At 38.4% G+C, this 25,359-nt stretch overlaps 2 protein-coding genes across 6 annotated transcripts; one reads left to right on the top strand and one right to left on the bottom strand.

The window, feature by feature from the left end:
• The first annotated feature begins 4,231 nt into the window (after positions 1–4,231).
• On the top strand, positions 4,232–16,099 carry cables2a (Cdk5 and Abl enzyme substrate 2a). 4 transcript variants are annotated; one of them, XM_083569894.1, is made up of 9 exons: positions 4,234–5,845; positions 7,631–7,717; positions 11,282–11,359; positions 12,049–12,139; positions 12,651–12,813; positions 12,919–13,016; positions 13,377–13,483; positions 14,602–14,806; positions 15,309–16,099. In XM_083569894.1, the coding sequence occupies exons 1-9, from the start codon at positions 5,340–5,342 to the stop codon at positions 15,447–15,449; spliced, it is 1,476 nt and encodes a 491-aa protein (XP_083426020.1). In that variant the 5' UTR covers positions 4,234–5,339; the 3' UTR covers positions 15,450–16,099. The 4 variants fall into 4 exon arrangements, with proteins under 4 accessions (XP_083426022.1, XP_083426020.1, XP_083426021.1 ...); XM_083569893.1 differs by having other exon boundaries at positions 5,055–5,845; positions 12,916–13,016; XM_083569896.1 differs by lacking the exon at positions 11,282–11,359 and having other exon boundaries at positions 4,232–5,845.
• Positions 16,100–16,994: 895 nt separating this feature from the next.
• LOC310741712 (proteasomal ubiquitin receptor ADRM1-like) lies at positions 16,995–24,198 on the bottom strand. Of its 2 annotated transcripts, none has more exons than XM_083569919.1 (10): positions 24,072–24,198; positions 20,630–20,839; positions 20,306–20,422; positions 20,069–20,189; positions 19,624–19,710; positions 19,429–19,510; positions 18,421–18,668; positions 17,965–18,122; positions 17,316–17,418; positions 16,995–17,216 (listed from the first exon to the last, which is right to left on the bottom strand). In XM_083569919.1, exons 2-10 carry the CDS (start codon positions 20,837–20,839, stop codon positions 17,113–17,115), a joined length of 1,230 nt encoding a protein of 409 aa, XP_083426045.1. In that variant the 5' UTR covers positions 24,072–24,198; the 3' UTR covers positions 16,995–17,112. The 2 variants fall into 2 exon arrangements, with proteins under 2 accessions (XP_083426045.1, XP_083426044.1); XM_083569918.1 differs by having other exon boundaries at positions 24,017–24,173.
• Positions 24,199–25,359: the final 1,161 nt, after the last annotated feature.

The raw sequence follows: 25,359 nt of genomic DNA, 5'->3' as shown, positions 1-25,359 counted from the left end.
CTGCTATTTTGCAAGTTCTCCCACTTAGAAATCATGGAGGGGTCTGAAATTGTCATCGTAGGTGCATGTCCACTGTGAGAGACATAATCTAAAAAAAAAATCCAGAAATCACAATATATGATTTTTAAACTATTTATTTGTATGATACAGCTGCAAATAAGTATTTGAACACCTGTCTATCAGCTAGAATTCTGACCCTCAAAGACCTGTTAGTCTGCCTTTAAAATGTCCACCTCCACTACATTTATTATCCTAAATTAGATGCACCTGTTTGAGTTTGTTAGCTGCATAAAGACACCTGTCCACCCCATACAATCAGTAAGAATCCAACTACTAACATGGCCAAGACCAAAGAGCTGTCCAAAGACACTAGAGACAAAATTGTACATCTCCACAAGGCTGGAAAGGGCTACGGGGAAATTGCCAAGCAGCTTGGTGAAAAAAGGTCCACTGTTGGAGCAATCATTAGAAAATGGAAGAAGCTAAACATGACTGTCAATCTCCCTCTGACTGGGGCTCCATGCAAGATCTCACCTCGTGGGGTCTCAATGATCCTAAGGAAGGTGAGAAATCAGCCCAGAACTACACTGGAGGAGCTGGTCAATGACCTGAAAAGAGCTGGGACCACCGTTTCCAAGGTTACTGTTGGTAATACACTAAGACGTCATGGTTTGAAATCATGCATGGCACAGAAGGTTCCCCTGCTTAAACCAGCACATGTCCAGGCACGTCTTAAGTTTGCCAATGACCATTTGGATGATCCAGAGGAGTCATGGGAGAAAGTCATGTGGTCAGATGAGACCAAAATAGAACTTTTGGGTCATAATTCCACTAAACATGTTTGGAGGAAGAAGAATGATGAGTGCCATCCCAAGAACACCATCCCTACTGTGAAGCATGGGGGTGGTAGCGTCATGCTTTGGGGGTGTTTTTCTGCACATGGGACAGGGCGACTGCACTGTATTAAGGAGAGGATGACCGGGGCCATGGATTGCGAGATTTTGGGGAACAACCTCCTTCACTCAGTTAGAGTATTGAAGATGGGTTGAGGCTGGGTCTTCCAACATGATAATGACCCGAAGCACACAGCCAGGATAACCAAGGAGTGGCTCTGTAAGAAGCATATCAAGGTTCTGGCGTGGCCTAGCCAGTCTCCAGACCTAAACCCAATAGAGAATCTTTGGAGGGAGCTCAAACTCCGTGTTTCTCAGCGACAGGCCAGAAACCTGACTGATCTAGAGAAGATCTGTGTGGAGGAGTGGACTAAAATCCCTCCTGCAGTGTGTGCAAACCTGTTGAAAAACTACAGGAAACGTTTGACCTCTGTAATTGCAAACAAAAGCTACTGTACCAAATATTAACATTGACTTTCTCAGGTGTTCAAATACTTATTTGCAGCTGTATCATACAAATAAATAGTTTAAAAATCATACATTGTGATTTCTGGATTTTTCTTTTTAGATTATGTCTCTCACAGTGGACATGCACCTACGATGACAATTTCAGACCCCTCCATGATTTATAAGTGGGAGAACTTGCAAAATAGCAGGGTGTTCAAATACTTATTTTCCTCACTGTATATATATATATATATATATATATATATATATATATATATATATATATATATATATATATATATATATATATATATATATATATATATATATATAGGCAAACTTATGGTATTCTCTCATTAGATTAATGAGGTGGTCACCTGCAATGGTTTTTAATTCACAGGTCAAGAGTTATTTGTACAGGGTCAATAGCCCAGTTAGTACTACTACAACTACAGTACAAATACATATTATGGCAAGAAACACTCAGTTGTGTAAAGAGAATACACAGTCCATCAATACTTTAAGAAATGATGGTCAGTCAATCCAAAACATCTCAAGAACCTTAAATGTATCCCCAAGTACTGTCAACAAAACAATCAAACACTATGATGAAATAGGCTCTCATCAGGACCAACCCAGGAAAGGAAGACCAAAAGCTACCTCGGCTGCATAAGGTTCAGTAAGTTTATTAGAATTACCAGCCTCAGAAAACACAAATTTATAAATGCTTGTTCAAGTGGGAGACATATTTCAACATCTACCATTTGCAGGAGACTGCATGAGCCAGGCCTTTAACTGTGGCAAAGAAACCATTACTCTGAAAAAACAACAAGCAGATAAGACTTGCTTGGGCCAAGAAACACAAAGAATGGACATTAGATCAGTGCAAAATTCTCCTTTGGTTTGATAAGTCTAACCGATATGTCTTTGTTAGACCATGAATGTGTGGTTCCCATTGTAAATTATGAAAGATGTATGTTGGTATGGGGTTGCTTTGCAGGTGACATTGTTGGAGATTTACTCAAAATCTTGGGTTCACTTAACCAGCATGGCTACCACAACATTTTGCAGAGATATGCCATTCCCTATTGTTTTGGTGGGACCATCATTTGTTTTCCAACAAGACAATGACCCCAAAAACACATTTACATTATTTTATAGATATTTGTTCACAAAAGAGAGTGATGGATTGCGGCATCAGATGACCTGACCTCTACAATCACCAGATCTTATCACCTCTGGGAACTCCTCAAGATTGTTGGAAAACCACTCCAGGTGTTTAGCTCATGAGGCTCACTGAGAGATTGTCAAGAGTGTGCAAAGCTGTCATCAAAGCAAAAGGAACTTTTAAGAAAACTATAGGTAAAAAATTATAGGTTATTTAACATGTTTTGTTTACTATATAATTCCATACATTTTCGTTCATAGTATAAATGTCTTCAGTACTACTCTACTTCTTCTTTCGGCTTCTCCCATTAGGGGTCACCACAGCGAATCATCCCCCCTGTCCTCTATATCTGGCTCTTTCAAACCAACTACCTACATGTCTTCTTAACTACATCCATAAACCTCCTCCTTGGTCTTTCTCTTCTCCTCCTTTCTGGCGGCTCCATCCTTATCATTGTTCTACCGATATACCCCATGTCCCTTTTTTGCACATGTCCAAACCATCTCAATCTCACCTCCCTCACCTTGTCTCCAAAACATCCTACATGCACGGTCCCTCTAATAAACTTTTTTCTAATCCTGTCCATCCTCATCACTCCCAATAAAAATCTCAACATCTTCAGCTCTGCTACCTCAAGCTCCACCTTCTGTCTTTTAGTCTCTAAATCATACAACATCGCAGGTTTCACCACAGTCCTATAAACTTTCCCTTTTACTCTTGCAGATACCCTTCTATCACAAATCACCATTGCCACTCTTCTCCACCCACTCCACCCTGCCTGCACTCTTTTTGTCACTTCTCTAACACACTCCCCATTACTTTGCATTGTTGACCACATGTACCGAAACTCCTCCACCATCACTACCTCTTCTCCCTGCAATCACTCCACTGCCCTCATACAAGTCCTGCACCACCCTCAAATACTTATCTGACACACCTGATACAATACCACAAGTCTTATCTCGGCACCCTGTCGTACGCTTTCTCTAAATTCACAAACACACAATGCAAATCCTTCTGACCTTCTCTATACTTCTCTATTAACATTCTTAATTCAAATATTGTGTCCCTAGTGCTTTTCCTCGGCTTGAAACAATACTGTTGCTCACAGATGGTCACCTCTTCTCTCAGCCTGGCTTCCACTACTCTTTCCCATAACTTAATAGTGTGACTGATTAACTTTATTCCCCTGTTGTTACTGCAGGTCTACATATCTCCATTATTCTTGAAGATTGGTACAGCACACTCCTTCTCCACTCCTCAGGCATCCTCTCACCATCCAAAATAATGTTAAACAATCTGGTTGAAAACTCCATTGCCATCTCTCCTATACATCTCCATGCTTCCTCCGGTACTCTACATTTTTTATTTTATGTTGCAGCCTGATACTTGCAATTGTTTTATTTTTTTATCATTAATCTACACACAGTACCTCATAATAAACAAATGAAAAAGGAATTTTAGAAATGTATGTAAAAAATAAATAAATAAATAAAAAAACTTAAATATCACATGTACATAAGTATTCAAACCCTTTAGTCAATACTTACTTGAATCACCTTTGAAAACAATAATAGCCTTATCTTTTTGGGATGCAACAAGCGTTTAGAATTTTTTGCCATTCTTCTTTGCAAATCCTCTCAAGCTGCCTCAGGTTCGATAGGGACTGTCGGTGGAAAGGTCTCTCTCATTTACAGAGTGATCTTGATCAATCTGCCCAGTTTCTGAGGGAAAGGCATCATGTTCTGCTTCAGAATGTCATATTACATGTTGAAATCCATGTCTTCCTCAACAAACCACAGCTCCACAGTACCAGCAGCACTCATGCAGCCCCAGACCACGATGCTACCACCACCATGCTTGACTGTAGGCAAGACACAATTTTCTTGGTACTCCTCACCAGGGCGTCACCACACATGCTCGACACCATCTGAGCCAAACAAGTTTAGCTTATTCTCATCAGACCACAGGACATCGTTCTAGTAAGTCATGCTCTTGCACAGGTTGTCTTCAGCAAACTGTTTGTGGGCTTCCTCCTGGGAAGACGGCCATGCAAACTGACTTGTTGCAGTGTGGAGCATAAGGTCTGAGCACTGACAAACAGACTTTCTGCTTCTGCAACCTCTAAAGCAATGCGGTCAGCACTTATGCGTCTGTTTTCTAAAGCCAGTTTCTGCACCTGACTCCCAGAACAATAACTCAACTTTATTGATAGACAAATCGAGTTTGATCGAGTTTGTGCATTGAAATACTGTAGTAGGAATGATTGAAGCTTTATTTGGGCATACTATATGGCTGTAAAATAAATAGTAGTTAATACAGTGAAAAAATATTCATGAATTAAATCTCTATTGTGGATGTTTTTATAGTTATAGCTTTATAGGATATTTTACAGTTATAGGTGTTCCTTGCCTAAATAATAATTTTAAGGAGCCACTTCAATTCAGTTATTTCTTTGTATCTAAAATTTATTTTGCATATTATTTGTTTTTAACAATGGAAATTGTCCCAAAGCAGCTTTACAGGGATAAATATATATATAGGTTATAAAATCTGAGTTTAGTGTCTATAGGTTTATTCCTTATAAGTTTATCCTTAATGAGAAAGCTATAAGCGACTGTCGCAGCTATTTGGCTTCCTATAATTAATCATTCAATTGCGACACAGTCCAGAACAAGTGTCTCGCAGCTGATTGGTCAGCAGTCAAATGATTTACATGATCGTAGCCGGGTCGACCAATTAGGTGCCAAAGGGTGGGACTTTATGCCTCTCCTGAGTAAATAGGCCGGTGCGTGCGTGTGCGCGTGCGCCAACAGTGAGCGCTGTGTGGAATGGCGGCAGCTGCGTGCGGCGCTCACGGCGGCACCGCGGCGAAAGCGTACAAAGAACATCCGCGCAAAAACAAAGATTCACGCCGAAGACAAGCGGCTCTGCTGTTCCTGAATAACATCTCCCTAGACGGACGTCCTGTCTACCCTCTCGGTAATGGCCTGGGAGAAATCTTTAACCAAAACGATGAAATCGAACCACCGGCGGGTTCTCTCCCGGTGTCGACGGCGGGCAGCTACGGGAATTTCTCTCCGCTGTCACCGTACAGTGGAACTGCTTTACCGCGGACAAACCCCTGCCCCCCTGGTCCACTCCTCACCACAGCGCTTATAGGGTCCAGCCAAGCGGGAACCCGCAATGAAGTGTCGTTTGACAGCGGAAGAATGGATTCATTGTTATCTGCAGGACTCCCGCTTCCTTCGACCTCCGGAGCTCAGAACCCGTCCAGCGCTAAATCTCCGGGCGCAGTGTCCGCTGCGAATCCCGGACCTCTGGAGCTCCGTCAGCGGTAAGTGTTTTCTTGTTCCGTAATGCATCGGGCAAGTCTGTAACTGTAAGGGTATGTTTCAAACGTCACACTGTTTTCACCACACACACACACACACACACACACACACCACACTTGTTAAACAGGATACATTGTGTTTATTAGTGAAGACGGATGCTTTTTCCACCCCAGTCACCAATTATAGCTCATTTCTTATTTTTTTGTTTTAAATTATTATATTCGTATAAGATTAGATTGTTTGAGTTCATAGTTTCTCTTAGTCACGCTGAAAGAAGTGTTATTACATCATCTAATCAGTATGTAATATTGAGGCATTCAAACATCCTCCCTGTGATGAACATAAAAATGATGTCTAGCAGTGAAAAACATTTACTTCCGGGTTTCAAAAGACTTTCATTTTCATTTTGAAGAATCAGAACTGAAATTTAGGAGGAACACACAATAAATACTCCTTATTAGACTTATGTTTATTATTATAATTATATAATTATATTATAATTATGGCTACTCAGCCAAAATATCTTGTCACGATTAAAAATGTTATAAAACAAACAAAATGGAATGAAATATTGGAACCAGGTAAACCAGGTGTTTATTAGAAATGTACATGTACAAATTATAAGTATCAATATCAGACCGATACTGACTGAAACGCTGGATTGTTGTTTACATTTATACAAACAAGTTACTTAAAAAAAACAATAAAACAAACTTTTTCTCCCTTGCAGAGGTTTTAGCCTGTCTGTGTTCTTAGAATCTGATCTAATTGTTCAAGCGTGCAGTTTTTGTTTTTGTTTGTTTGAGATTACAAAGCACTGCCTCAGCTGCTCTGGATTATGGTGTCTGCCAAATCCTAATGTATGTAAAAGTAAATATGTGCCTATTATGCTATGAATGTGAAGTAAAGTCTGACATGAAAACGATGTACTGAGTGATAACGCACACCCCATCATTCCAGTGGTGTTTTGCATAACTTTTGCAGGGAAATAAACAGAGTCAAATCTGCATTGCTTCAAAGCTGTAAACATTGGCAGGGTATTGGATTGGTTGTTGTTCCCATTTCTGATATGCGTGTCTTGCTGAAAAGAGAGTTAGTTTGAAAAGCTGTAATACGCTGTGATTTATGCTGCCACTAGAGTTGACTTATCAGGCGATCACATGATTCATTTTGCGCTTTCACTGTAGTTTAACGGGATCCAATAAATCAAAGTTTAATTTTGACCTCCTGTTTTTGCTGATAGGATCCAAACTTGTTTTTGAGTCTTTTTTTTGTTTTTGTTTTTTTCTTTTCACGAAATGGTATTTGTTTTTTATGTAAGGTCTTGGATGATGTGTGTCGCAACAAACCTCAGTGTAAAAGCATGTTGCTCTCGCTTCAGGGGGGTTCAGCTTCTCTTTATGGTGATTTGAGTCATTAAAAATGTGAATACAAGCAGTGTTCTTTAACCCTCAAAGTTTTTTACTGCCTTTAGCTTGTAACAAGTACAGCAGGTAACTTCTGAGTCTGTATTTGTAACAATGAACATAAACAAAATGTGTAGTTGAACTAATTTTGGAACAAATGTGTAGCACTTTGTAAACTTTAAAAATATATATATACATTTTAGAAATTCATATGTTTTTAATGTTGTAATTTTTAATGATTTGAATATTTTTTTGCATGCTAGCATACTTTTGCTTACATTTTAGGGTTAAAGCTACTAGTAGTTAAATTCTTACTATCATTCTTATGATCATGATGTATTAGTGTTTTTAACTTGAATTATCAATGCTGTTTTGTTGCAGAACACTGAACCAGTCTCCGGGGCCTGTGGTGTATAAGAAGGTGCACTTCATCAAGAATATGCGTCAGTATGACACTCGAGGCAGCAGGTGAGTCAGCGTGTGTGCGACAGCACAAAATAATTGACTATATTAGATATGAGCAAAACTGTTTTTGCTCTTCTTTTTAATAAAAATTCCATAATACTAGTTTCATAAAACTAGTGAAGCTGCACTGTATGGACAAATGTTTGTGGACACCTGACCACAAGATTTATACCTCTTTTGAACATCCCATTATACAGTATATCCAGTTCCCATTTACACTTACAATAACCTGAAGATGTTCCACTAGATGTTGGAGTGTGCTCTTGGAGATTTGTGCCCATTAAGCCACAAGGGGTTTTGTAAAGTCAGATCTTTCAAATTTATCCCAAAGGGGATCAGTAGGGTTGTGGTCAGAGCTCTATAGTAAGCCTTTTAAGATCTTCCACTCCAACCCATGCCGTGTGTAAACCGTATGTTTATAGAGCAAGTTTTGGTCTACTAGTTCAAGTGACGGGAAAATTAAATGCCATCACCTCCAAAGGCATCCTGTACAATTATCTGCCTGTGGTAACAGATTGAGGAAGAGTAGGGGGGGTCCCAATACTTTTGTCCATATAATGTATTTGAGCTGGATTGAATTAGGTGTTTTGCAATGAATTTCCTCATCCTAATTTGCCATTAACACACTGTATGCTTGAGACCTGACATCTTAAAAAATGAATAAGAAGAATAAAAAAAGCATTACAAACCTGCTATGCAGCACTTCTTAGATCACTACACACTCTTTATTTATCGGTCCAACCCATACTATCTCACAATCAACACTTCTAATTTTCCAAAACGGGAAAATTCTTAGCTTTTTTTTCGCCTTCTACCTCTTACAGTCACCTTCTCTTGAAGCTGCTGCTTCTTTCATTCTTGTCTGTACCTTCATTCATCAAGTTACACATCTGTATCTGTGGTCTAATATTTTTTAAATTTGGTCTGACACTGTGGTTTAGATTATGCAATAGTGAAGCATTGAATACATATGCTGGATTCTCGAATCTTCGATTATCGTTCATTTCTTTAAACATGCGACATTGCCTGAGTTTAATGTGTCCACCATCTTCACCCAGCTCTTTCCGTCACAACCTGCTGCCTGTTCCTTTTGTTGAAACCTCTTCGCAACCTGACTGAGAAACACTTTTGTATAAAGCAAAGCATAGTGTCTAGAAATGATGAGATTTAGTCTAAAGTTTACTTTTTTTTTTTTTTTTTATAAGGAATAAGCATGCTCTTATGTGAAACAAATCAACAATGGGTGATGTAATGCAGGCGAGTGCTTTTTTCCCCCTAATCTTTTTGTTAACATTTAAATTATTTCTTTTACTAATATTTGCATAACATTTTGCGAATCATGATTTTAGCTCAATAAAATTTACATTATCAGTTATGGTTAAAGTTACATTTAATGTTTAACAGCCACACATCTACTCAGTTCCTGTTCCATTATCAATGTTATAAACAGTCATCCTTTTATTAGCTTCCCTGTTTCTCTCTCTGTTGATGTTAATAGGACAAAAAAAAAACCTTGTCCTGTTCTCAAAAAAACCACAGCACAAAGTCCTCTGTCTTAAATTAATAAAATAAATGCTAATTGAATGAATAAAACTAGCACTGTTACTTTATAACCTATTATAGAAAATTATAATTTTCTGACAAATCGGAACTGAGAATTCAGCAGCACTGTAGTATAATACTATTTATCGCTATTTTTATTTGGAGGTACAGTTTAAGGTGTGTGCATAATTAAAAACCGTGGATGTAAAAATTGGCCTGTAGTGTATTTAAAAATTGAAGTTCACTGTGGAGTAAGAAGAAGCACTTTTAAACGTTGTTTATATAAATACAATTAAATTCAATGTAACATAAATGTTTTTAAGCTTGCAAACGAGTAGTTTCCTATACAGAAATTCAGAAATATAATTACATTTCTTTTCATAATGAGCATGCTAAAGCTGATTGTGGTCGGGGGGGAAAAAAACTCCACGAGATGAAGAAGAAACCTTGCGAGGAACCAGACTCAAAAAGGATGTGTGATACTGCGCAGTGTGAATCTGAGTCATTACTGTAGGCGATGTGGTACAACAGCACTACATCTGCTGGCACTTTTGTGCAAAACCGTTTTAATCATGATTTTTTTTTATAGTGTGTTTTCCAAATATTTTAATCGAACGTTGAAGAGTTTTTAAAAATGTTAGTTTGGTTGAACCCTCAAGTTAAACCAGACTTAAGTTTGCATTGCTCTCTGGGCTTACTGATATGCACAGACTGACTTCTCACACGAGGCAGCAGGTGAGTCAGCAAGTGTTTGAGAGTGGGCAGTAGAGTATAATTGACTAAAAAAGGACTGCATGCGTCCTTGCTGTGAATAACTTGATTTTCACTGAATGAATCATAAATTTATTAGTAAGCCTAATAGGCAGGCAGCTGCCCCATGTCCTGTTCTGGTTGCCTGTTAGTTGAATTGATTGGTCTTAAATTAGTTTCTTATTTAATTCCATACAAATATATATCCTTAGTTGAGTCTATTAAGTCTGTAATGTTTTTTGTATATATAATATTTAGTTTAATTATAAAAAGTTCCAGTGTACAGAATATGATGCCTCACCACAAAGCAACTAAAGCACATTGTTTAGATATACCAGTTTAAAAGTAAAGTCAATAACCTTGTTTACCATCAGCTGTTCTATTACAGTGCTATCAAATTAGCACATCCTTGACAGTTAAACACTTAAGGTATAGCCGATGTGGTTATGAAGCTTTTGAAAGGAGTCTCAAGTGTCTGTGTTCGATACTATGGTGCAATGGTATTGATACTTTGGACACAGTTTAGACAATAATGGCTGTAGTTTATATTCAGAGGACAGTAAATCTGTACAGCTTTACAGTCTGCACATTGACAATTCTAAAATATATCCAAGTTTCATTTCTCTAGTTTTGTCCCTTGAGAAGAAATACTAAAACGATTGCTGAACTGTGATTGGGTGCGCACTCACTTTTGTGAGATGCTGTATGTATGGTTTTGTTTTAATATATTAAAAATGTATATTTTATTTTTGTTGGAACATTCTTGTGATTATATTTGGTACATGCTTTAGGGGAAAAAAACTCCCATAGTTTTTTTTCCTTCCACAGGAATATTATTATACTTGTCCTGTGTGTTTTAGATACAAATTTGTCCACCCCTGCAATAAGTGGCAATAAGATGCATGCAGCAATCACAGTTTAGTGAATTTATATTTTTTATTAGCCAACCTTTTGCCAGTCCTCTCTTTTTAAAGACAAATTATTGAGCACCAATATACTAGTTTTTGTATCTTTCAGCATGCTGCTGAGGTTTGGCATTAGGATTTGGATTTGGTTTTAGGGTTGCCCAATTTGTTTTGGCTCACCTGTAATAATCATTTTTAATAATCTCTTTTTAATCTGGAGGACACAAACGTGGAATAGATATTGGCATGCAAAGTTTAATTATAGATTTAATTGTAGATTTAGTTGCGTTAATGTTTGTAAGCTTATGCTGCTTTAAAGCACCAGCATTGATGGTGTTTTCTGTGTGTATTTGCTGTGTGTGTCCTACAGGATTGTTGTGATCTGTGCCAAACGAACTCTGTGTGCTGCTTTCTCTGTACTGCCCTATGGGGAGAGCTTTCATATCAGGTACTGAACTGCACACAGCCACAGAACACTTTTTATTGCAGGGCTGGACAAATAAGTAGTCCTCTAGGCTAGGTTCACTTCACAAAATTAGATCATCTTTTTAAAAGAAGAGGGTTATAAATCTCCAGCTGGACAAATCAGATATTGATCTTGGCATCAAGGGCTTTTATGATTCGTATAAGCCCAGTGTGATTATCACGTGGAATCTGATCTCTGAAAGCATTTAGTTATAAGTAAGCTTTTGAATATTGTATTTTTTTTTTTGTGTGTAAAATTCTTCATTCACCTTTTTTTCATTCAGATTTACTTTCATGCATTTGTCCAACCTCTCATAGATTTTTTTTTTTTTTTTCCCATTCTCATCATTTACGTGAAGCATAAAAATCAATCACTAGGAGTGCCTTATTGTATCTCTGCGGATAGTGCGCCTTCCCATACCCACAACACATTTTTCCAGTCACAGCTTCTCTCACTACAGCATATTGAAAACCATGTTTTTTGAATAAGGAAGCATTCTGAGCATGTTGTCAGCTTGCAACGAGCCCCAGGAGTGAATCTTATTTCAGATACAGAGCAGAATGCCTTATTTAGTAACTCACGTGCTCTCTCTGTTAGCTCTGGACTGATCACTATGCAATGTGGTGGTAGTGTTGAGTAAAGATGACTAACTGGATATCCATGTAATACAGTGAGGAGGCCCAGAGACAGAGAAACCCATCAGGAGGAACAGCTGAGACAGTTCCTGTGTTGGAGGGTGTGGAACTTGGGGCTTTGGGGAAGGTAAGATAAGATCATTTTATTGCCAATTAGTTTAGACCGCAAACTCGATGGCAACACCATTAATTAAGGTTTTAATAAATGTTTTGCATACAGTTTATTTCATGCAGTTATGCTAGGCTACTTCAGTCTGATATAAACAATACTTTGTGCTGTTTATATTTGCAGATCAGCGGTTTGTCATAAGTGACCTTTAATTTGTCAATTTTCTTTAAGAGAGAGATTGCTTTATAGCAAAGGTGCCCAAACTTTCTCTTATGGAGGGCAAAAATAAATGTTGCCTTATGCCAACCATTATATTAAAATAAAAAATGCAATGGTTCCTCTCGTTTATGATTTTGTCATTTAAAAATAAATATTTAAATGAAAACCATTGCTCCAAAATCCCTTAACTAATTCAGATTTGCAAGTTTATAAAGTTCAATGCCTAATTCAGCTATTCAGTGACCTCTAATAACAGACATAAAGGTCATATTTTTTTATATTTTTGTGTCTCTTTTTCTCTGTTTTGCAGACGGTATCCTATGCTCAGTTCTTACTTCCTACCAATGCCCTGGTCAGGCAGAAAAGCAATGTCCCTGTGGATTCCAGCACTGTTCAGACACCGGCATCCCGGAACTGGATAAACAGCCAGAAGAACTTCTCTCACCAGCGCTTGACAGTTTGTCAAGAACCTGGTGTGTTACTGAGATACTGGGGAAAAAAATATAGCATTAAACTTGACAGCAGTGATATGATTAACAGACTATTATTTGACATATTATATCTTGTCTTTTCAGTAGGTGTGGAGGAGTTGTCAGAATATGACCCTAACCTGCTGAGTGATCCTCAGTGGCCATGTGGGAAGCACAAGAGGGTCTTAATCTTTGGCTCTTATGTGGTGAGCTTTTTCATTTTGGACCACCAGCATATCACTAATGTAGTAAAAGCATCTTACTTTAGTGTAAACATGTCTAATTAATGAGTACAAAGAGAACAGTCATTTCTTATGCTTTTAGCATTATATCACAAACTCGCATGACTTCATCAGCAGGTCATATGGTAAGGATAGTAGTTGAAAGGCTTGGCTAGAGGAACCTATTTTTTGTTCCACTTTTCAGTGACTGTTACACTCAGTTCAGCCTGTTAATGATCTCCTTGAACATTGTAAACCATCCCACCCACTGACAGTAACTGCTTGTATTCTAGTCACGCACTGGTCTGTAAAAATCTTAATCAAACGTGTGTTTGTGTTTTACAGACAACTGTTATTGAATATGTCAAACCATCTGACCTGAAGAAGGACATGAATGAGACATTCAGGGAAAGGTTTCCCCATATTAATCTGACATTGAGCAAGATTAGAAGGTAAGCTTGGGAAAGTACATTGTATATCGTTGAATGTTAAGTATATCTTCAGTAAGAACTGCGTCATTGTTGGCTAGGATGTGAAGCGGATGGAACGCCAGTTCATCGCAGGGTCTCCACACATATTTGCACACTTACTCAGCCAGAGAGGCAATTTAGGTATCAGTAAAACTTAGGTTTTGGAGCTATTAGGGGGCCATCATCCAGTCCTAACATAGCTTTTCTATAACACAAATTATTTTAAGTATTTCCTTTAGAATAATACTGTTTTTCTCTAAAGAAAAAAATAAAAATAAAGGTATTTTGTGATCTGTTTAAATTGCTTACTGTCCCTGAATTTATAAGTGAATATTTCTTGTTTTTATGGAGTATTTGAGGTTACATCAGCATAGGGGGAAACAACGTTTCTCGTATGTATGTATGTGCGAGTGCACGCACGTGTGTGTGTGTGTATATATGTTTACAGTTTGTGTGTGTCCACTAATCTTGGAAGATGTTTCACTAGATTTTGGAGTGTGCTTTTGGATATTTGTGTTCATCAGCCACAAGGGTATTACGAAAGGCAGGTACTAGTGTAGGTGAGGGGGCCTGGGGTGCAGTCAGTATTCCAATTCATCCCAGAGGTGTTCAGTAGGGTTGATATCAGCACTCTATAGCAGACCACTGAAGAGCTTCCTTTCCAAAGCATGTAAACCAGATCTTTAAGAAGCTCACTTTGTGCACTGAAGCATTGCCATACTGGTTTGGGTTTGCTAAATGCTAAAGTGTGTGTCTGTGTGTGTCTGTGTGTGTCTGTGTGTGTCTGTGTGTGTGTCTGTGTGTGTGTCTGTGTGTGTGTCTGTGTGTGTGTCTGTGTGTGTGTCTGTGTGTGTGTCTGTGTGTGTGTCTGTGTGTGTGTCTGTGTGTGTGTCTGTGTGTGTGTCTGTGTGTGTGTCTGTGTGTGTGTCTGTGTGTGTGTCTGTGTGTGTGTCTGTGTGTGTGTCTGTGTGTGTGTCTGTGTGTGTGTCTGTGTGTGTGTCTGTGTGTGTCTGTGTGTGTCTGTGTGTGTCTGTGCGCCAATTGTTGTGGATACACTTCTCACACCAGTCACTTGTGGTTAACTGTTTCCTGTCACTCAGCTTGAAACGAGACATGCGTGCTGTGAGCGAGGAGTGTGGTCTACAGCCGGTTACCATAGCGATGGCCTATGTATACTTTGAAAAGCTGGTTCTGCAGGGTAAACTGAACAAGCCCAACCGAAAACTCGTATCTGCTGTGTGTGTGCTGCTGGCAGCCAAGATCAGCAGTGACCTCAAGAAACTGGAGGTCAGACAGCTGATAGATGTAAGTGCTATTTGGCCAGATTAAAATGTAATTACTGGGTATATACTGACCCTTACTGTCTGTGTATTAATCCTCGTCAAATTTTTTTAACTGTCATATTTCTTTTTTTTTTTTTTACATGTTTCTGCTACATGATCACTTATGTTAACACGCACTGAAGTGAATAATGTATTAGAGTAATTAAACAGATCATAATTTAAGCAATAATTATGGTTGTGAGGATACAGATAGTGTGACAGCAGGTTTTATGTCTTTTTCGGAAAAAGTTGCTTGAGTTATAACATAATTAGACACAAGTCAAAGATAAATTGAAAAAAAAAAATTTTTTTAAGCCTTTTATTTGTATTTTATTTTGGCTTTTAAAATCAAGATTTACATTATAGAAAACAGTGTCGTATGCATTTTGTATATAATGTATATTTTTGTATAGAAAATACAAGGTATACCCAATTATTTGTTCCTTTTTTTTTTTTTGTCTCTGTACTGTTGTGTCGGCGAGCAGAAGCTGGAGGAGCGTTTTCGAATAAGTCGTCGAGAGCTCATTCCCCTAGAGTTCCCTGTTCTGGTTGCACTGGAAATGGCTCTCTACCTCCCGGAGAGTAAGGTCATGCCACACTACCGCAGGTTGGTGCAGCAGGTGTAGAACTGGAGAAAGACACTCCAGCTGCTGTACCCTAAACCAATGCATTTAAACACTGGACTCTCCTGACCCTTGGTGCATTCAGTTGTGTAATAGTCCAAAAAGCATTTTTGTCTTCCATACAGTGGAACCCTCACGAACAGTGTGCTGAATAATTTTGGAGCTGGACATTTATTAAATATCAACCTTATTTTATTTTTACTTTCTTTTTATGTAATTTTTCTTTATTTATCGATACAACTGTTATTTATATATTCTACCAGTATGTGGTACGTGTGAAGACTGTTTTTCATAAGGTACTATGGAGTGTATTTGGCTGTGTAACGTTCTAAAGTGTATTTTAAATGTTGACTCTACGTTAGAGATGACATTTTCTAGGCACGTTCTATGTGCCATGCTTATCAGATGTTCCATTAGTTATATGGTTTCGCCTTTTCATTTCTTCTGTCCATAAATCGAGTGTAAAGTGAAATGTTGTGGGAGCAGTCTACATGATTCTGATGTAAAAATTTTCTTTGGCTTTAGATTAGAGTGTGCCAAGTTAATCAGACCAGCCTTTAATCGTTTGTTTGGAACGAGATTAAAAATGATTATTTTACATTACTGGATTGCACAAGGAGCCTAAAATGGAAACGTTCGTTAGAAAAAGAAAACGCTGTTCTGTGGACCGTGTATAATCAGCACTGACTAATAGGGGTTTGCGGGTTAGCCCAAACACCCCAAGGAAAAGATAAATCACCGTTCATGATCCTGTGGTTTGTTGATTAACCGGTACCACCATTCATGAGACAGTGATCTATTTGTGTTGTACTGTATGTGGTGCGACGTGTAAGTCTTAGGAGTGTATTGTATTATGTACATAGTCTCACCCGTTTTATCTGGGGGGGAAAAAAAGACAAGCTGTAGCCTAACAGTCCACAGTAGATTAGGCTGAAACACTGTGAACGACTGCTGTAATTTATTTTATGTTCTATATATATTAAGCAGCACAAAGCTGTATTTCGAGGTACGTAGTTGTCAGACTGTGGTGGATGTCTTTCTCTCTCAGGGTTTCTGATCTTGTGAACACTTTCTTTGTAAACTGTACGTCTTAAGCCTTTGTGAACTCTGCATCTTGTTTGTGTGAGATTTGTAACAAGAGCATTTTAAACTCTCGTAATCGCAGCATGAAGTGCCTTGTTTATTACACTGATCACTTTGCTTAAATCGTCTTCTGCGTAATACGTTTCTATGAACCCACAATATTTTGTCACCAGCTGTGGAAATTGTAAAACACCTCAGACAGTCCAACATTGTAGGTGTGTTGGAGGTCACATGGTCTGCCACTGTATAATACACTGTGATACATGAGTGCCAATTTTCTTTTTGTACATCTTTTTTGCCAAAAACACACATGGTAGATTTATGTATGTATGATGCCAATGTTTTGTGCAGTATAGATATGAAAAATTTAACTCTACTGGTGTGAAAAAATGATTAAATGTGTAAACTATCAGCAATCACTCTTCTCCCTTATTTCATTGGAATAACTGACCAACCAGACATGTAGCACTTGCCATTTATTTATTTTATCCCAGCATTCACTAGATGTCATAGTTTTGGAACTAAATTTATTAAACTAAATGAATTTAAAAATGAGTAAAATATATGGGAAAACTGAGTTAAACTAATCAAGGCTCATGTCTTCCTCGTCATCTTTCTTGTCTTTAGGCTTTTCGTCTTGCTCAGCTTTGGCTTCACCTTCCATAGCCTTGGCAAATGCTTCTACATCTGCAAAACATACATAAAGACAATGTCACTACATGCACACTTAATTTATATTTTCATTTGGGTAGGAATGTCTGTGCTGGATAGAAATTAGTCATTTACCTCCTTTATTGGCTGCATCTACAGCTTCTGCAGGCAATCCAAACTGATTCATCAGGGGTCCTAATTGCCCCGATGCTAGAGCACTGCTGAACAAACTCATCGACTGAATAGAAAAAGAAAATGACAAACATTTCTTCAGACTGCAGATCAGTCAGCTCGTGTGTGTGTGTAAAAAAAAACAAGGAAACAAAACTTTGATATAAGCACCACACAACAGCATTTCCCTCAGCTGGTGGCCAGAAGTCTAAATACAGTGCTAAGAAAGTATTTCAGCTGACTGAAGCAAGTACTTAAACACCACTATAGCAGAGACGACAGACATCTTAGTTTGCGTTGCCATTTAAAATAGATTTACTTATAGCTTATTACAGATCTGTAGGTCTTTGTGCATTGAATAATTAGAACAAAACAACTTCTCTAGCATTAGGCAAAATGTGGCCATTTGATTAATGTGCCTCATGTTGCTCATTAAAAAGAATAAAGTGCATTTACTAATAAGTACTAATTTTATATCGGTTTGTTTCTTAACGTTAAAGCACAAACTGAAGATTGGTACAGATCACCAGGCAAGATTTTTTTATCTATCTACTTGCTAAACGTAGTCACTGCCTTTCACCTTGGAAACACATGACCCATGAGAGAGACTGACCTGCTGAAACTGTGGTGAGGTCAGCGTGTTCTGGAGTTCATCTGTGCTCTGAAGAAGAGATTCTCCAGATGGAAGAAAGGGAAGTAGTCGCTGCTGAACCTCTGCGTTTGCCAGAATCGGTGCCATGATCTCTGGTGTTAAAACACTGGCAAGATCAACTGTTTGAAGATAAAAATAAGCACAATATTGGCAGAGATTATGAGTGCACAAACAGTGTAATTTGAGTATGTGAAGTTTGATGTGATATCAGGTTTCATTTGTTTGTTTTTCTAGGCAGCTGACCCAGAAGAGTATGTCTTTTAAAAAAAACAAAAACAAAAAAGTACCGCCAGGTATACATGGTTCAAACACCACGGTAATTTCCATGTTTTTAATGCATTTCCCCTTACGGGCAGCAGGGGGCTTAAACCCTAAGTACCACATCACCTGAAACTGAAGTAGTTTTGCAACACTCACCTCCTTGCCCAGCTGCAGGAACATTCATGGTTGCCAGGATATTCTGAAGATCACTGAGCTGGATAGGCTGGGTGGGGCTGGTAGCCCCAGCAGAGGGAGCAGGGGTTGCAGGAGTGGTAGGTGTGGTCACAGGTGAGGCCCCAGTGGTGGCAGAGGGGGTAGTTGGAGTGGTTTGAACTTGAGAGGAGCTGAGGCGAGCAGCTGCAGATGTGGAGGAAGGAGTAACAGCGGTTGACTGGCTGCGAGAGCTTAAAGAAAGGAAAAAAAATCATTTTAATTGTTTAAAGGGTTTTAAAGTCCTAATACTTGGTTATCAAAGTTGCCTAGAAAACGACATGGCTAGCAAAACTAGAAAAATTTACTTCATAGTTCTTTTGGAAAATCCAAAATGCTCATTTCCATATGTTTATAAACAAAGCTTCTAGTTTCAGGTTAACTACATCCACCCATATAAATCCTGAACAATTTTGTGTTCTGCACTGAAAAATTAGGCCAATGCTTTTTGGGCCACAGAACAATGGTCAGAGAGCCTTAGATTGTGTGTCTTGTTCATTGTAATGTCTGGTCAAAAACAAACTGATCTATTAGTGGTATTGGCTGTTGACTAAAGGAGCAGGTTGTTACAAGTACCCCTCCCTGAAATGCCAAAAGTCCACAGGATGGAACTGGACCTGATTCATCTCCACCTACCTATGCAAAGTTGAAAAAGCCCATTGAATGGAGACAACTAATCATGTTTAAAAGCTAAACAGGTGTGTCTCTTGTATTAGCTCTGCTACTATGGTGTATCAAACAGACAGACAGAAGTTTATCCATAACAGTGCCTGCAACACCTTCACTTTCTAATGATTAAGGGCCATTTATGCCTTTAAACCCACATTTAAGACTCACATTTCTCATAAATGCCTACATCAATAGTTTCACTGTAGTTACTAAATGATTTATAGTAGCTGGTGAATCATTTGGAATAACATGTATAATTCAGTCTCTATCTCTTCGACGTTTTACCTCGAGGATGAACTGCTGGTTGCTGGAACACTGCCTCCCAGCAGGCTGGCAAGTCCTGGTCCAGCTAAAGCCCCCAGACCCCCTGGTACATAAAACAAAAAGTCTCAGTCACAAGAGCCAACCTTTCTGTTAAGATGTAACACAAGCCATATTCTTATACAAGTGAACATGTTTAAGATGAGAACAGCCATTCACCAAGTCCACCAAGTCCAGTTGGTCCAATCAGCTGCATCAACTGATTATGACTCATATTACCCAGAAGACTCTGCAGGCCACCTTCACCTTTTAAAAAGGAGACAAAAGCGAACAGATTTCCCTATTCAAATGGCAGCATACTCCTTCATATTCATTTTTAGATTTTACATCCAACACCCCATTTGCATACACATGCTGATAAGTTACTTCTTGTTATGAATAACGAACTGCAGTGAAGCCAGGCTCAAATGGTTATCTAGCTAGGTTACATCATAATTACTACCTGCTATTTATTTAATTAGCTGATAAAAAATCTATTAAATAAATGGACGTTTTAAAAAAAAAATAATAATAATTTAATAATAGGGGGAAAAAAAGGCCCAGATCACTAAAATTATTATTTCTGCCCTGAAAATCAGAAGTGGGTTTGTGTTTAAATAAATACCTCCTAGAGCAGAAAGCTCATGACTGCTACCACCACCACCAAGGGCACCAGGTATGGGTGGATTGTTCAAGTATTCATTTACTTTCCTGCAGTATTCTTCGTCTTTGTCAGTTTTGGGTTCCTATTTGGGGGAGAAAAAGGAAAAAAAATCTTTTTAGGCTTTTGCTTAGCTTATTTATTTCACAAAAATGAGTATAAACAAAACCAAAATATGATTCAGAGTCAAGGATCACACACCTGCATCCAAAAGAAGAGCCGCTTGGAGCCTGCTTTGAACTTCAGCACATAGACACGACCTGTTGTGCACTGACTGACTCTCTTGAACTCGCAGTCATCCGGAAAAATAATCAGATCCTACAAAGCATAAAAACAATATCATATATTCAGCTTTTCTCCAGCTTTTTTTGGATGTGGCATTAGCATGACTGAACACTGCATGATCAATGGAGTTCACACAATAATGATAAAAAGTATTTTATATGCACTTTTTACTTATGTTGCATGCATTATCTACTACTAATTACCACTATATAAAAACTACACCTAGAGATCAGTACTAACATCTTCCACGCTCCCAGTTGTCCTGTCCTTCCAGCAGAAGTGAATAAGTGAGTCGTCAGTCTGTTGAATGTAGACTTGGCCTTTGCGTTTGTCAGGGGTCACAACGCTTCCTTTCAGGCTCATTTTCCCAGCACGAAACTCCACTAGATATTTGCTGGATGAGCCACGCGACCCAGACACCAAACTTGGAAATAAGGCCCCAGAAGACATCTGAAGTGGAATGGCAGAAAGAATATAAAATCACCTTCATGTAAAAACAAAAATAGGACTAAAGCAGCAAGACCAACTATAGAATCCTGATCATTCATACTGTACAAAATTGCTAATTTATCAACACATAGTTTAATAGTTGCAGCTTTTGCATGAATGCGAGCATGTACTAACTGTGCTGCTTCAGTAAACATTCAGAATTCCCTTCAGGGGTGTGCTGTTCAAAGATATTCATGCTGCTGCTACACCTAGCATTTTCCTCAAATTCTTCAAGATTACCTCACCCCTCAAAGTGTTGTTAGTGTGATGGTTACTTTCAAACACCCTTTCAGTAAGCCACATAGGTGGGCCGTTAGCCAGGTTGTTCCCAACACCCCTTGTGGCCGAGATACGAAATTAAATGTTAGATATGAATGTAAATGTGCTTCTTTAACCCCCCAGAGAACTGCTAGTATTTCTCATCATTCTGAGCCTGCGATGATCCAGTAGCAGCTTGGCAAGAAGTTTCCACAAAAAAAAAAAAAAAAAAAAAGCCAGAATTGCCTATTAACAGAGAACACTTATGTCACTTTCTTATTTTGTGGACTGCTCTACACACAAATTGTTGGCTGTAGCTAAATATGAACACTTCTTTGTTGAGAAAACAGATTTCAACACAACACTGTGCAGATTTTACAGACTCTCCTGGACTCAAGAACTCTACAGCACACATAATTGTTGCTGGTTATACAAGTTGAAAGAGCAGGTTTGCTGACTCACCACCATTATATAAAGCGTGACTGAGTCCTAATTACACAAGTCTGTGTTCCTACTGGCCAATTTGTGGTCACCAATTTTCTCAATAACTCAATAGATGGAATTTTTGAGCACCAGTGTTTGCCCAGCCCACACCCTACTTTGTACTTAGCTTTAGAATGTCTTCATAGCGAATTTGACAAAAACTAATATAAACTGCTATATCTGTAACGGTTTCCTTCATCTATACTTTATAAACTATAAGGACAAAAGTATTGGGACACCTGACATTTGTAGCCATATGTGGTTGTTTCCCAGAACTGTCATAGCAAAGCTGAAGGCGGTCACCAACGCTGAGCAGAGAGAGGAACTGTGCAAGATTTGCTAAATTAAAGTAGTTACATCACGTGGCAATATGACAAACCTGGAACATATCTCACTGGTTCCGGGTTGGAAGAAAGAGACGACAGGTGATGGTTCAACAGACAGAGCTTATTTTATTTTTCATTTACTTTTGCCCTGCCGCTTTCCTCGTAATCACGCCAGGACACACACTCACGGTAACGCACATCTTTCCTCGACGCCAAACGCATAAACCACGCACACACGTGGAATGGCGCACCTTCACCTGGCAACCTCCACTTTCCCACACACATCCCCATACACACCGTCAGCATGGGAAATCTCTCTCTCTCTCTGTTACATCCAGAGTAAACAGGGCTATTTCTAGCCTTTTGGAACCCTGGGCAAGATTCCTATTGTCACCCCCCCCCCCCATGGCTCTCTAATTATATAAACATTTTACGAGTTCCTACATATGCGCCTTTTGCTGAGCACATAATCCTGGTCAAAAGCAGTAGAATCCAGCAGAACATACATCAGTGAATGACAAAAACTTAATCAAACACTCAATGAAGTTCAATCTTTACAAAGGCCAAACTGGGTGGAACCAAGACCCTACATATAGTCATTTATGGGACACAAACACCATCCCTTGGTCTGCATAGTTAAACTTCAGTGGAATAAACCAAACATTCTCAATACAGTTACACAAGGATGTTACATTATATATTTTAAATATATAATTTACATTTTAATAAATGTTTAAAATATTTTATCTGTGTGCATGTGTGTGTATGAGCGGACAGTTTATAAACACTAGTTTAAATTTGTTCTTTACATATATGTGCGCGTGTGTGTATATAAGAGTAGGATCGATTATAAATACTAGATTATATTAGGGCTAAAACGATTCCTCAAGTAACTCAATTGATTTAAATACAATAGTCAATTTACCTATACACAGAGAACTTTGTTTCCCCACGGACCAATATTACTGATGCACCAGGACATTAAACACAGAAGACACTGTAGAATGAAAAATGGAGGAACAGAAAAAAAACAGCAAGGGCCAAGGAGAAGATTCAGACCAAAGAAAACAACTGAAAGTTTAAAAAAAAAATTGGGATGATTTCTAAACTAAATCATAAAAATAAATAAGGGAGTTTACCCTTCTTTTTTTTCTTTTTTTAAATTACTGTTTATTTATTTGATTTTTTTATTTGTATACACACAAGATATATGTGCGTGCGTGTTTGCATTTTTATGTAATATTACAATTAAATTAGTTTTCACAGATATTTCTTGTATTCAATTTCAGCATAATTTTTCTAAAAAGGAAACAAATTACTTGTTCATTTAAAGAGTCCTGACTTATTTTCTCTTGTATATTTAGTATTGCTCTTTAATGAATAATCGTATCCGATTACTCGAGGAATCGATGGAATAATCGGCAGACTAATTGATAGCTCCAGCTATATTTCATTCAAAACAGTTTCTAAACACAGTTTACATTAAATGTACGACAGATGTATTACGGTAAAATATGTGAAAATCTGATCTATACGAGATTACTTTAAGATTAAACACACAGCTTCATTTTACACATCTAGAAAACCTGACATAGTGTCCAATCAGTTTTCAGATTGTAAGTTTTTAGGAGAACAAGACACAATTAAGTGGTAAAGCTCTGGGGAAAGTAAGTCGTGTGTCTGTGTTTTCTGAACATGGCGCTGCCTGAACTGAACAGTCGTTAGCTTAAACATAAAGCAAATATATGCATTTTGTACCGGAAATCGTGTTTGCTAGGTAACTAAACCTAAACTAAAACAAACATACGGTTTACTGTTTTTATTTTTGATATAAATCTGATGGTTTAGGAAATATAAAGCTTGTAAAATGTGTTTACAAATAACCGATGTTAGCACTAGGTAGCAAACTCTCACTGTTCTCTAGTCACACCACCGAAGTGCTATTTTGGGCCAAACTATTGAATTTCACACCTATTATTGATAAGTATATTTATACGTTTTATATATCACCTATCAAAACGAAACTGTTAGTAGTGCATATTATAAATTCCAAATAGAAATTATAACTTACATTTCTTTCGACTCAAATGCTACACAATTGAACAGAAACAGGGAAGACGACAAACCTTATTGCAAATAAAACTGCGCTATACCTTCGACCTGATTGGGCAGCCGACCGCTCGGTCTGCGTAATGATTGGTTCATTTTCATGTCATTCAAATATCATACAAGGGCGGTTGGCCAAACATGCACAGTCATGATGTCCGCGTGAATAATGAAGCCTTCGTGTCCGTGAATCCCACGTGTACAGCGCAAAAGTATTCACACCCTGTATTTTAGTGTGGGGGAAAAAATATTTTTTTACAACTTATATTATATTATTATATATTTTTCCCCCAAGGTACAGTTCCCTCCTTTATAAACTTTTTTTTTTTTTTTTTACCAGTCTTATATTACGTATTATTACGTTATATTACGTAATACAGCCATTATGGTTGCACAAGCCAGTGTACTCTTAGTGCTGGTCCCAAGCCCAAATAAATGGGGAGGGTTGTGTTAGGAAGAGAATCCAGCGTAAAACGTGCCAAATTAAATATGCAGATCACGAATCAGATTATTCATAACGGATCGGTCGAGGCCCGGGTTACCAATGACCACCACAGGTATTGTTATTCAACAGGATACCGGTGGAAATTCAGCTACCTCCTCTGAGGAGAAGGAGATGAGGAAGACGTCTACAAAGACGGCAGGGAAAGGAGAAGTGGAGGAGAGTGGAGGTTAGGGTGTGCACTTTAAATGTTGGTACTATGACTGGTAAAGGGATAGATGTAGCTGATATGATGGAGAGGAGAAAGGTAGGTATCTTGTGTGTGCAGGAAACTAAGTGGAAAGGGAGTAAGACCAGGAACATTGAAGGTGGGTTTAAACTGTTCTATCATGGTGTGGATGGAAAGACAAATGGTGTATGGGTGATCATGAAGAGTACAGTAAGAGTGTAGTGGAGGTGAAGAGAGTTTCTGATAGGGTGATGAACGTGAAGCTGGAAGTTGAAGGAATGATGATAAATGTCATCAGTGCCTATGCTCCACAAGTGAGTTGTGAGATGGAGAAGAAAGAAAAATTCTGGAGTGAGATGGAGTGGTAGAAGGTGTACCTAGGAAAGAACGATTGGTGATTGGGGCAGATTAAAATGGGCATGTTGGTAAAGGGAACAGAGGTGATGAGGAGGTGATGGGTAAGTATGGCCTTAAGGAGAGGAATGTGGAGGGCAAGAGGTGTTAGATTTTGCTAAAAGGATGAAAATAGCAGTGGTAACTACTTATTTTAAGAAGAATAAGGATAATAGGGTGACGTATAAGAGTGGAGGAAGATTCACATAGGTGGACTATGTTCTATGAAGGAGATGCATCCTGA

This window comes from Silurus aristotelis (genome assembly GCF_946808225.1).
Source record: "Silurus aristotelis genome assembly, chromosome: 19".
Lineage (NCBI taxonomy): Eukaryota > Metazoa > Chordata > Actinopteri > Siluriformes > Siluridae > Silurus > Silurus aristotelis.
Note: the sequence above shows the minus strand (reverse complement) of the source record. Positions and strands in the feature narration are given on the sequence as shown.

Excerpts from the sequence above, each read along its gene's own strand:
- cables2a (XM_083569893.1), top strand. The coding sequence starts at position 5,340 with ATGGCGGCAGCTGCGTGCGGCGCTCACGGCGGCACCGCGGCGAAAGCG. Across the intron at positions 13,017-13,376 it reads TAATCTTTGGCTCTTATGTG|ACAACTGTTATTGAATATGT; the intron begins GTGAGCTTTTTC and ends TGTGTTTTACAG. Across the intron at positions 13,484-14,601 it reads ACATTGAGCAAGATTAGAAG|CTTGAAACGAGACATGCGTG; the intron begins GTAAGCTTGGGA and ends CCTGTCACTCAG.
- LOC310741712 (XM_083569919.1), bottom strand. The coding sequence starts at position 20,839 with ATGTCTTCTGGGGCCTTATTTCCAAGTTTGGTGTCTGGGTCGCGTGGC. Across the intron at positions 20,423-20,629 it reads CAACTGGGAGCGTGGAAGAT|GATCTGATTATTTTTCCGGA; the intron begins GTTAGTACTGAT and ends TATGCTTTGTAG. Across the intron at positions 20,190-20,305 it reads GGCTCTTCTTTTGGATGCAG|GAACCCAAAACTGACAAAGA; the intron begins GTGTGTGATCCT and ends TCCCCCAAATAG.